Consider the following 13,268-nt stretch of genomic DNA (forward strand, 5'->3'; position numbering starts at 1 on the left):
AATGTTTTGGAATGTCAATGATCTTTTTCGTTTTGTTCCAATTTTTGGAAGAAACAAACTAATGGCCAGCAAAACTGTGACTACAACCAATCATTTCTCCTCCAAAGATTGATTCAAAAGAAAGTTCTGCCATGCAACATTGATTCCAACATATAATTGGAAAAGCTGATGCAGACTAACGATGATACCAGCAAGTCCACATTATAATTACCAAGGAATTCAGTCGAGGCAAAGGGCTGGATGTTAAAATTCCTTTGGTCCTCAAGGTACCAACCATTACTGAGTTTGATGAAAATTCTAATCCTAACCCTAAGTTCATGAACAATTCTTCGTCAAGGTTGGGTTTCCTTCAGGTTAAGAACAACTCTTCCTTTTTTTCATAGGCAAACAGGTCAGTGGTCAGTAATCAGTGGGTTTTGAACCCAAGTCATGGTGCCTTTGCTTTTGCTTGATCAAACTCATATCATGCTTCACCTTCAATGATCTCAATGTATTTTTTGTATTGATTCAAGTCTTAAGATTTCTTACGAAGAATTTGTTGTGACGAGTTTTTCTACCCAACACCATATCAACTCTAGCTATCTCAAAGATCCTCATCTTTATGAATTTGTCCTAAGGTCCCAAGTTTTGGCTCAAATATACTTGTATCAATCTGGGGCCTGCAAGCTAGGTTTGATATGTTTTGAGGTATATAAGAGAAGAACAAAAATGTTCATTAGTAGAACAGTGACCTATATAAGGAATCCAACAGCAAATCGGTAATGACATTAGCACAATAATTTACCATTTTGCGTAAAAGTGTCCACACACTGCTTTCTTGCCCTAGGAATTTTATTGAAAACCCACCCCACCCAACCCGTGTACATAATTCAAATGATATATATATATAGGTAAGCTGGACTTGAACCCCCAACCTCAAAGTTGCTTTGTAATGTGTCAGTCAAACCAACCAAGTTATGGGTCTAAACCCTTAAAAGTGGTATATAGTTACAATGGATTCCTGTTCACATCCTTGTATAGCAGATATCGTGAACGGCTTTTTCCAAGTGCTGCATACCTGAAAATATTACAAAATATAGAATGGGGTAAACCACTCCAGGCCATTTTTTTTATTGATCATAGTATTCAAGAAAACTTTACACACAACTTACCATTGAGGCACAAATGGTGCCATCCAGATGGCATCACCTGCTTGAACTGGGTACCTATTTCAATAGATAGTAACGAAAAGAACGATTCATAATAAAACATAGATACAAAAGAATTAAACAGACATGCAGCACAAGAATAAAAAGGTAAATCTCAAAATAGTGTTCTTCTTCTAGCACCTTAAGCCTGCCTTGGTGCAATTTGTAGAGCAAAAACAGAAATATCCAAAAAATAGCCTAGTGGCAGGGACAAGATATCATGCATGTCCCCTATCTGAGAAAATAAGAGATAATATGATATGGTGAATTGCCTTTCACCTCGGTCAACTTTTTTCCATGTGTAAATCCAGTGGTGAGTCGATTAGTCATTTTCTAATTCATTGTTATTTCGCAAGGATTATTGGGCCCATTTCATGTCTCTATTTCATAATTATGGGTGTTTTCTAAGTTCTTGTTTGATCCCTGTTTGAGAACTGACAATATAGGGCCTTCCAAGGGGGAGAAAGGATTCTTGGATACTTACTGTTGTAACTTTTGGAAAAATCAGAAGTTTAACAGATAGATTTTCAAAACCGTTTTCCAAAACAATTGTGTTTCAAAGTTTATTATTATTTTTTTATTTTATTATTATTATTATTTTTTATTTTTTATGATTTTAAAAAAACTGAACCATTGGGATGTGTTTGAAAGTTGGGAAAGTTGGGTTTATTCCCAACAGGCACATCTACTCTTTCTTCTTCCTGAACGGGTTTAATGCCCATTCCCATCAAGTGCTTTGGCTAAATAGTGAGTCAAGAAAATCTATAAATTTAGATGCCACAACCCATTGAAAAACTCAGATTCAATCTTTGTTTTTCTATTCAGAAAAATTAACAGTGAATTATCTCTTTCAATTACCCTTCAATCATCAATACTTGATGAAAAGTGCAAATCGATTGAGTTCACTGTAAGCCCATCAATTCTGTGTACACAGTTGTTGGGAAACAGTTCGGTTGCTGAATCCTAGAAGTCAGGCACCGGAAAACTTGTTGCACCAAAGGAAATCATCCTAGTGTCAATGGATTTGGTTAGCGGATGCAAAACACGCCTCAGTCATTCGTTTAAACCGATAAGTCCCTTCACTTTTTTTACTTTATTTGTTTCTACAAACTCTTCTAGATTCTCTAATTTTCTCTTCCAAGGTTGTTGTGCCCATTTTTTTCCAACACTTGCTTTCATTTTTTGTTGGGGGCTATGGAAGGAAATTGCCAATTTTTTGAAGGCCATCACAATGAGAAATTATTTCAAAGGTACACTCACAAGGATCCTCATGGGTATAAAGAAGCCCATTCATCTTATTAATCTTTTCAGGCATATACATTAACTTTCCCTTTTCTCCTAGGATGAAGGAATAGTTAAATTCACAAAGCTGTTGCTTTGGTGTAGCTAAAACGTACTACTTTTTGAAGTCATGTATCACATACAATCTTATAACCAATTAGAATGAAGAAAAAAAGTTCAAAAAATAAAATAAAATGCCAAAGTACGAAACTAGTTCCCATAATTATTTCATAATACTAAGTTTAATGGTAGTAGGAACATGCAAGAATAAGAATCCCATCAAGTCTCAACTATCAAATGACATTCTTACCAGTCGTCTCCCAAGCGATAAATGCCTTGTCCCTCCAAAAGCAACAACCCATGCTGATTATAATGAACCTCCTGCAAAAAACAAGCAAGCAAAACAACACAACTTTCGATTTTCCAGGTTCATATGATCGGAATCCACAAGAATCATGAATCAAACAAGAGAAATTATTTTGGCACCTCAACTTTTATTATTACACCCCAATTTCTTAACTTATTTATCACACCCTAATTAAAGATTAAAACACTCTTCAAACATTACAAAGGTTTGGCTCAAATTATATCTCAACATTACAAAACAATATAACACTCCTCAAACAATTTCAATAGCTATTAACAATTATGATTTGGCTCTAGCGGAAAAATAATAATAATAAGAGAGATTGTATTGGCACCCTAAACTTTTTCTTATTCTCAACCGTTCACTTATTTTATTTATTTTTAATTGGGGTGTAGTACATAAAATTTAGGGTACCAATAGTAGCTCTCATAAATAATTGCCACAATCAAGTATCCAGAGAGTAAAAGAATTGTGAAATGATTCTAAGTACTAGATAAAATTCAATAAAGCTTGACTGAGCAAGAAAAGAAATTCATACCTTCACATTAAGATATTCTCCGGGTTGGAAATCCATGATCTGAAATAATACCATTGAGCTTTGTAAGACAAAGGATGTGGCCCAAGGTCATGGGTCGAAGGCGGCCATACTTCTGATTTTTTGATAATGAAAACATACATTGGAAAGTTGTAAACAGAGAGAACTGGCATCCTTCACCAGTATGCAACCATGTATGTTTAAATGAGCAAGAAGATAGAGCTATGTAAATGAAAACTAGTAGAATTCTGAGTAATACATTGTACATGGAAGTTATACCAATTAAATTGTAATTACTGGAGTCGCTTTTAGCAAATGCACCAATGTCTTCCATTTCAGTTTGAGAATTTGTAAAATAATAGCCAGAAAGTTCCTTACATTGGACCATAAACAATAGGCTATTATAGAATTATCTTAATAATTAATTTCTTTTCTATAGTAATTGTAATGAAAATATGTTTTTGCATTGGAAATTTCTGAACCACCACCTCTATGTGATATTGAATCAAACAGAATAATATTAAAATCGCAAAGAATTTAACCAGTGAATTGCTAAGTACGATCATATTCGAGTAGAGACATTTAAAACAGTAAGGTACTCCTAGGAGGTACAAGATGACTCACATGGACATTGAAGTCATAGGGAGCTGACATAGGGAGAAGTTTCCTAAGTTCAAAAACCTGAACAACAAGTGAAAGAAAAGTTGAGCGGATAATGTTATGAACATTCTCAAAGATATTAACAACAAGAAATGTGACAAACTCGGTAAAATTTAGAAAAAATTAACAATAAAGAAATGATGTATAAAAACAAACAAGTGCAAAAATATCAGCAACATTTGAAAAGATCACAATAATTTTGCTGGATTTTTGAGAAACCATAAAAATTCAATATCTCAGAAGAAATAGAATTTTCCCCAGGAAAGAATACTTCTTTCACATGAAAATATAACCATGAGATTGTCTTTATAGGCAACGTAAACTTCAATATCCCTGCAAAATTGAAGATTTAAAGGGAAATTTTTGAGAATTTAGGAGCATTAAAGAAACATCATATTTCATATTTTACCTCGCCAGGAGTTTCAAGAAGTGGTTGCGCGTCTGTTGAACCAACAATTTGTTCAGGGATATGATTTTTTAGATTGACATACCTAATCAAGAGGAAATAATTTTGGCATTTACACATAGAGAAAGTGTCAAAACAGAAATATATAAGGAAAATTATGGTCAAATACTAGACCTGACACACACAACATCAACAAGTTATCATCTAAAGAAAATTGGAAAATAAGCTGCAAAATAGTAGCACATACCACCACAAAACCAATGACTAATTGAAAATATCATTTGGAGGTCAAGCAGAGTATTATAAGGAATCCAAATCATGTGCTTGGTCTAGTTCCCAAAACCAAGGTAAGTCAAGTAACATTGTCAAAGAAATGATGGTACGTATGAAAGGGATCCATGAAGACATGTTCCAGAAGATTAATGGATCTAATGCTAAATACAAGAAAGCTACCAACACACATCGACAAGTAAAGTGTTAAATAAGGTAAGCAAGTTATGGTCTACCCATGGAAGAACAGTTTCTAACCGGAATATATAATGAATTTCAGATTAAGAAAGTCGGTTGCAAAGTTAAGAAGAAAATTGGTGATATTGCCTATGAGATCCTCAAGACTTGGAACTTGGAAGTTTCCCAAATCTTCAATGCCTCTGATTTGTTTGAGTAGGGAGGCAGCATATAATGATATATGAAAGTGATAGCAACAAAATTGGAGTTTGGTATGATACAAGCAACAAAAAAATATGAACAAGGTGGAGGTGAGAAAGAGTGCTTTGGCACGAGTTGAGGGTTCTACAAGAGAGAGGAAAGTCCAAAATCAAGTGAATTGAGAACATACAAAATGTTATGTAGGCGCATGCCTTGACAAAAGATAAAGCTCTAAATAAAGCTGAATAGGAAAAATCGGACAAGTTTCCAACCCCAAATAGTTGGGATAAGGTGCAAATAATGATATGATGATGAAGACCACCGTGTTTTTATTTATTTATTTATTTTTTTTGAAAGGTAAGCTGGACTTGAACCCACAACCTCGAAGTTGCTTTGCAATGTGTAAAACCAACTGAGCTATGGGTCTAAGCCCAACGACCACCATGTTGAACGTATACTTTCCTCCACTCAGGTGTGTCATACCCCAGTTAAGCACCGTGATCCTCTTACATTAATAGTTCTCCCCCTCTCCAACAGATCGGTCATTTGGAGTAGTTGGTTGGTTAACATGTTATCAGAGCACTAGGTTAGTATAGGTCATGGGTTCGATTCTTTCCACCCTTACAGATGAGAGGGAGTGTTGAGTATATATTTTCCTCCACTCTCGGGTGTGCCATACACCAGTTAAGCCCCTGACCCTCTTATATTAATACTTTTCCCCCTCTCCAACAGATCCGTCTTTTGGAGTAGTTGGTTGGTTGACACACCACAACAAAGAGTTCATGCTCATCCTTGATCAACATGTTATTTTCATTCCTAATGGATGACTAATTCAACACTGTTCGCTAATGGAAACAATGTGCGTTAGCAAATAGGAATCGGGGAAGGTAGATCGAAGGCTCAGTTTGTGTATAAGATTTGTACACAGGGACAAGTTTTCCACAGAAAGGGGACTGTTGCAGGCTGTCATGCACAAAAACCTCTTCTGTTGTACCATTTCTGGGAAGTTGAAAAACTAAGCATGAAATATGAGCTGAAAACAATTACCCCCAAACGAGGTCTGTGAATAAGTGATTATCGGATGATGAGCAAGGAATATCCATTTTTCAGCTAGACATGATTATTGAGACTCCATAAACAAAAAGAAGAGGTCAAGCTTGCTTGTTGTACATCAATTGATATTGAAACACCTAATATTTAACTCTTTAATATTTAAAAGAGAAAGCCCAAATGCCTCATTACAAGAAATCAAATAAGGGAAATGAGTGCAGAAACCTGGCACAATAAGAACCATTTAATGGTACCAACATATCTATTCACGATGAATTGAAGAACACGTTCTATATCTGAATACCTTACCTTATTTAGAATCTCTGGTGCTTCTCTTATTATTATCTAAAAATTGTTTTGAACATTTCAGTAAGTGTTGTTTTATGGAACTCTTTTAAAAGACAGGTCACAAACTTGACTTCTAAGTAGTTATTAGAAGTGTTTTCTTTTTTTGGGTCAGTAAAAAACGAAATATATTAATAAAGGAGAAAGGGAAGTTTACTTGGAGTAGATCGTTTCTTTAGACGTTTTTTTGAAAGAGACTGACTAGTTGCATATCACCTAGTACTCATTGCACTCCAACTTTATAACAAATGCTAACTTTTGGCTTTTGTTTTTTAAATTTCCGTCCCATCCCTACTTGTTACATTCCACAAAAAGATATTTACAACAATATTGAAGATAAAAAACCCATCATTAGGAGTACCTGCAAGTCTTACACTAAACTTATCGATACTTGGTACCAAGAGCTCCTCTAAAATTTTACACTACTTGTAAATCATGAAGTTTTGAAAATTGAATCTAAAATTTATAAAGCTTTGATGTTGCGATTCCTCTCTGATTTTCAAGAAAAAGAAGAAAAGTAGTGCAACTTGTTATTTTTAGAGTCTAATCATACTAGTGGAGTGTTTTTATTTGAAGTGATGGACTGCAACCAATACTAGGTGGTGTGCAACTAGTCAGCCCCTTTTTGAAATTAGAAGGTAGTCTTGGAAAAGGAACCTTTTATAGGCATTTCTTATAGGTTCCATTTAAGTATTTTTAAAATACATCTCTTTTTTCAAATTTTTTTTTTTAATAAGTCCTTTATAAGTATTTTATAAAACATCTTTTTTCACTTATGAGTTTGTTTCCTTAGGTAATGTATGTAGGGGATGAAAAAACAATCCAAATAGCACTTTTGCTTAATCATAGCAATGCTTGAAGCCTACTGACAATCCTTATTAAATGTTTGCATAAAATATGCGCCTTGTATCATGAACGAAAAAAAATGAAAAAAGAAAAGAAAAGGAAACATTCACAAAATGTGAGTGAAACCACGAAGTCAGACTTATTGAATATGAGAAAATAAACCAAACCTTCGTTCGAACACAACAAGAGTGGCTGATGAGTCACACTTCACAGAATGTTCAAAATTAGCAGGTAGATACGCAAATGAATCCACCTGTATTGAAAACATTAATGACATCAAAACATCTTCTGCTTTCTTAGAAAATACAAAATAATTTCAATTTATGGACCATACAAAAATAGACTGCGAAACCTTTCTAGGAAAAAAAAGCTATAGGTAACCTTTGAAGGATATACATAAAGTGGCAATATTTCACATGGTTACAAGGCTCGTCAACAAAATGTATAATTTTCATATAAATTCATAAAAAAATTAACTACTTCCCAAGAGATCTTACAAGCAATTTATGACTAACTCCAGACACATTTGTCAGTGTCACGGTACCCTGAATCACAAACACGAACCTGGAGTGATCATAAGATAGACAAGAAGAATAAGGCGAGGAAAAACATAGAAAGAGATGGTTGCAAGTGAAACTGCCCAAAATATTTAAGGAATGAAAACAAATGTAAAATCAAGGTTTTCACTGGAACATATTGCAAGAAGTGTCCACACCTTTCAACATCTTGTGGAGGTAGTGCTGACTTTGAACTCACTGCACTGAGAGAAGCACAAATCATACACATACAACCAAAAGGAAACAACAATAAGTTATTAGTTTTCTAGCTGCCACAAGACCAAATAAAGTTCTCTTCTTCTTTTTTGATACATGGGTATCTAGACTTAGTCCGACTATTCCCATGGACGTGTGAATCACCCCTTTCAAATAAAGTTCCAAGTGTACAGGCCTCTGAAAGCACCAGGGGGATGGCCAATGAGGGGTTTTGAACTCAAGACCTCTTCCTTTTGGAGGGAGACCCTGGCCACTACAACCAACACTCTTTGGTTAAATAAAGCTCTTGATGTTGACTCAATCAGTTTCTTGGTCCGGCACCACAAGAAGCGTTGCTAGCAGAATTCTAGCGTGAAAATCAACTTGGTCACATGATCTTAAACTCTAATCTTGCATTCTTTTGAAATGCAGAAGAGTGATTGGGGCAAAAAGACATTGAGGGATCCCATCCCTCATTTCATTAGTCATGACTTCATGTTCTGCAACAATCAGGTGACCACTCATCACACAATCGAACACAAATATTATGAGAAGATACACTAAGAATAATTGTTATAAAAAATGAAAATACAAGATATGACACTATTTTGGTGAAGAACTATTAACTTCATCAATGCACGTGAAGAAGTGTTCAAATGTGTTCTAACATGGATATAAGAATAACCCAATAAAGTATGAATTGTGTGAAATAAACTTCTACCTGACACCAAGAACAATGCATCTATCACAACTTTGTGAATCACACTTTCTAGCCAAAGGGTTATGGTTGCTAATTATAATAATGACACTGGATATATTAAATCACCAACAGTCCATATCTTAGTCCAAAATGCCGAAACCAACCCAATTCCAACTGAATGAACTTTAAGACAAAATTGGAAGGTGGCATGTGCCAACACACATGTATTTCAAGGGGCTTATTTGTATGGCCATTCAAATTTTGGTATCAAACCACTTTTACTCCACCTTCTCATTATAATGGTAAAGATAGGCATAAAACAGCTTTCATTGCGAGTTCCTAACGATGGTATTTGAAAAAATTACATGAAACACATATTGAGGCTCAGTTCAGTACAAAATTTCCATCAAGCATGTTCTCTAAATTCCAGAATTATATAACAAAAATAACAGACCTTGCATCTTGGCAAGATACATTACAAAGTGCGAACCCATGGCCGGAGAAATTAAATATGCACCCAATGTATTAGTCCTGCCAAAACAATTATAAATTGTTACATCAATGAACAACTTCTCTTCCAACTCTCTCGCCATCTTCCATGAACAAATTTATTCCTAAAGAAATGTACCAGTCAGGTAGAGGGCTGAATACGTGACTTTCTGGTGTAATTACAGCATGATCCCGTTTATAAACACTACGAGTGAAACCTGGTAAGTCTGCAAATAATAAATACAGCAAACGTATACTTTGAGTGGATATTCAGTGATAGAAATGTTGAGATAATTAGTGTGGTCCAATTACTTAGAGGATGGAAAGTTTCGGGCCTCACACCACGAGACGTGAATAACCATATATGCAATTTTCATGTAACAAAAATGCCACATAGACCAATCAAATCAAGCCATATGGCACACTATGGAAATTACCAAGTATGTTGATCTTGTTGTGTATGAGATGTCTTGTATTATGTTGGCGCTAAACAGAGTTGCGGGGGTGTGGGGCCGGAATCCCCGGCCCAAATTTTTTGGGGGCATTTATGTTTTTGGGAGCTGCTAAACGCGTTTTAGCAACTCCCGATTTTATAAATAGAGATCTCTAGGAATGTAAAAATTAAGAGAAAATAATGATTGTTCTTGATCTGATATGTGGACGCAGACACACTACTGAACCACATGAAATCCTTGTGTTTTGTGTCATCTAACTTTCACATATCTAACATAAGATACAAACCTCAGCATATCTCCACATTATCACATGCAATAATATGCACCCTACACCAAATTAGTCATGGAGGACAGGACGCATGCCAAATTGTCACATGACGAGCCTTACCTACGTAGGATTTTGCCGAACATGTCCATCAATGCGTGGGGAAAACGAAGGGTAAGGTTCGGTGATTGGTGAGGAAACCCAATATGAGTACCAAGCATTACCAGCAAACTCATTTTGCTATCGAAAAAACTACCCATTCAAGGTAACATATGGAAATGGAGACAAAGTTGTACAGACTTGGGTGAGACAAGGCCACTACATTTTTCAGGGTTTACTAAGAGTAGGGTGACTTCCTTGATAACTATAACTCTCTCCTTAAGGCCGCCCTCAAGCTAGTCTCACCCCTCCCCCCTTCTAATTAGTTTTCTCTCCCCAATCCCTCTCCCTCTCTCCATCCCTCATTGACACAACACTATGTTATGACACCAACGGGATATGCCCTTAACTTTCCAAACCATTGACACCTAGGTAGTTTTTGTATATTGATTGGGTTCTCATCTGGTATAAGAGCCAACACCACATCTCAAGTGGGCCTTAAAATGGGTCAGTTCAAGCCAGATCTGAGTATATCCATATTCCAATCCGAATTTTTTACTCAGATTCTAATAGCTAAAATCATATTTGAATCATTTTGCTTTCACTAAATCCATATCCGATCTATATTTCTTTTCTAATTGTTATACTATTCTATTTTACCCTTATAATTCTTTTACTTTATAAGAATTCATATTATATTAAAGTAGTAAAAACAAAAAGATATTTTAAAAAATATAATTTTCAAATCAACATATAGGGATAGATCTGTATCTGACTAGGATCCAACTCGGGCCAAAGTACATCAACCCATATTGAACCCATTTTTTTATTTGGATCTATTCCAAGGTCCAAACCCACTAAATTTGAATCACTCGGATTTCAGATAAAATTCGATCCATTTTATGCCATGCTCCCATGGTTTTCAAACCACAGGAGCGGCTTAGGGAAAGACCATGGTACCAGCCTCCTTTTTATCCTTTCTTTTTATTGAAATTTTACACTTATCAAAAAAGAAAAAAAAAACCATCAGGGCCGACTCAGATGTCGACCACAGAGAGTGGTGGTATGTTACTACCCAAAAGAGATATGAGCTTAACCTATTCTTGATACGTTGGTTGTGTTCTCATCACCCAACCAGTCAATTGACATGTACCCCTGCCCTCCAACCGCTTAAAACCTTCCCACCATCTTACAATTATGTTTGGGCGTATATAGCAATAAGTGTAAATATATTTGCATTTTTAGAATATTGATTGGAATATGAGTACCAAGCATTACCAACAAACTCACTTTGCTATCGAAAAAATTACCCATTCAAGGTAACATATGGAAATGGAGACAAAGTTGTACAGACTTGGGTGAGACAAGGCCACTATATTTTTCATGTGACACCAAGCCCCTATACATGCCCAAAGGCATCAATCTTTTCATATCTCGTACTTCTATAAATAAGGCTCCTGGGTTTACTAAGAGTAGGGTGACTTCCTTGATAACTATAACTCTCTCCTTAAAGCCGCCCTCAAGCTAGTCTCACCCCCCCCCCCCCCTCCCCCTCCCCCTTTCTAATTAGTTTTCTCTCCCCAACCCCTCTCCCTCTCCCTCTCCCTCTCTCCATCCCTCATTGACACAACATTATGTTATGACACCAATGGGATATGCCCTTAACTTTCCAAACCATTGACACCTAGGTAGTTTTTGTATATTGATTGGGTTCTCATCTGGTATAAGAGCCAACACCACATCTCAAGTGGGCCTTAAAATGGGTCAGTTCAAGCCAGATCTGAGTATATCCATATTCCAATCCGAATTTTTTACTCAGATTCTAATAGCTAAAATCATATTTGAATCATTTTGCTTTCACTAAATCCATATCCGATCTATATTTCTTTTCTAATTGTTATATTATTCTATTTTACCCTCATAATTCTTTTACTTTATAAGAATTCATATTATATTAAAGTAGTAAAAACAAAAAGATATTTCAAAAAATATAATTTTCAAATCAACATATAGGGATAGATCCATATCTGACCCAGATCCAACTCGGGCCAAAGTACATCAACCCGTATTGAACCCATTTTTTTATTCGGATCTATTCCAAGGTCCAAACCCACTAAATTTGAATCACTTGGATTTCAGATAAAATTCGATCCATTTTATGCCATGCTCCCATGGTTTTCAAACCACAGGAGCGGCTTAGGGAAAAAGACCATGGTACCAGCCTCCTTTTTATCCTTTCTTTTTATTGAAATTTTACACTTATCATAAAAAATAAAAAAAAAAAAAAAAATCAGGGCCGACTCAGATGTCGACCACAGAGCGTGGTGGTATGTTACTACCCAAAAGAGATATGAGCTTAACCTATTCTTGATACGTTGGTTGCGTTCTTATCACCCAACCTGTCAATTGACATGTACCATCCGCACTCCAACCGCTTAAAACCTTCCCACCATCTTACAATTATGTTTGGGCGTATAGCAATAAGTGTAAATATATTTGCATTTTTAGAATATTAGTTTGAAAAATTACAGACCTTGAAGATGTTGAGGGGAAAGTGTGGGATTGGTGACTTTCCAATAAAGAGGTTGCGAGCTTGAATCGATGTTGTACGCAGAAGATTCAGAACAGATTCCTTCTTCGCCAACTGCGCATTTTAGCACGTCTGTGTGGAATCATGATGAAGAAAAACTGAGTTAGAGTCCCTCGAAAAAAATTATTAACTTTAGGAAAAACAAATTGAGTAGAGAGAAGATGAAAAGTATATTTGTACTAAGTGTGATGATCAACACAAGTGCTAAGGATTTCTGCATTTTTTTTTCCTCCTAATTTGCGCCGCTGTCACTCTCACTCTCACTCTCCCACTGAGGATTTGCTGTGTTTGGCAATGGAGGCTATAATTAACACTAAATAACGCTCTTCGCGTCCACAGTCCACTTGAATAAATCTTTTTTTTTTTTTCAAATTACATAAATACCCTTAAATTATTACTCAAAGCACCCACCTGTTTCTCTTTGAGGGAAAAGCGCCTCCAATAATCAACTTTGTGTTCATTCCACCGATTCCCAAATCCTAAAAATGAACCGAACCAGATTTGGAGCACTCCACCAAAGGAAGAATTCATTAATTTTCTTGGTTTTTTGATTGAGATTTTTCAAAATCATCATAATCTTCTAATCTCTTTTT

At 35.7% G+C, this 13,268-nt stretch overlaps 1 protein-coding gene across 1 annotated transcript; it reads right to left on the reverse strand.

Moving 5' to 3' along the window:
• Window positions 1–859: 859 nt before the first annotated feature.
• UGLYAH (ureidoglycine aminohydrolase) lies at window positions 860–13,003 on the reverse strand. The gene is made up of 13 exons (XM_086455622.1): window positions 12,856–13,003; window positions 12,619–12,747; window positions 9,406–9,493; window positions 9,232–9,308; window positions 8,041–8,080; window positions 7,823–7,889; window positions 7,493–7,578; window positions 4,440–4,521; window positions 3,995–4,051; window positions 3,374–3,412; window positions 2,779–2,849; window positions 1,152–1,205; window positions 860–1,057 (listed from the first exon to the last, which is right to left on the reverse strand). The coding sequence occupies exons 1-13, from the start codon at window positions 12,893–12,895 to the stop codon at window positions 988–990; spliced, it is 900 nt and encodes a 299-aa protein (XP_086311748.1). The 5' UTR covers window positions 12,896–13,003; the 3' UTR covers window positions 860–987.
• Window positions 13,004–13,268: the final 265 nt, after the last annotated feature.

The sequence above is a fragment of the Akebia trifoliata genome, chromosome 10 (genome assembly GCF_017979445.1).
Source record: "Akebia trifoliata isolate Shusen 1 chromosome 10, ASM1797944v1, whole genome shotgun sequence".
Classification (NCBI taxonomy): domain Eukaryota; kingdom Viridiplantae; phylum Streptophyta; class Magnoliopsida; order Ranunculales; family Lardizabalaceae; genus Akebia; species Akebia trifoliata.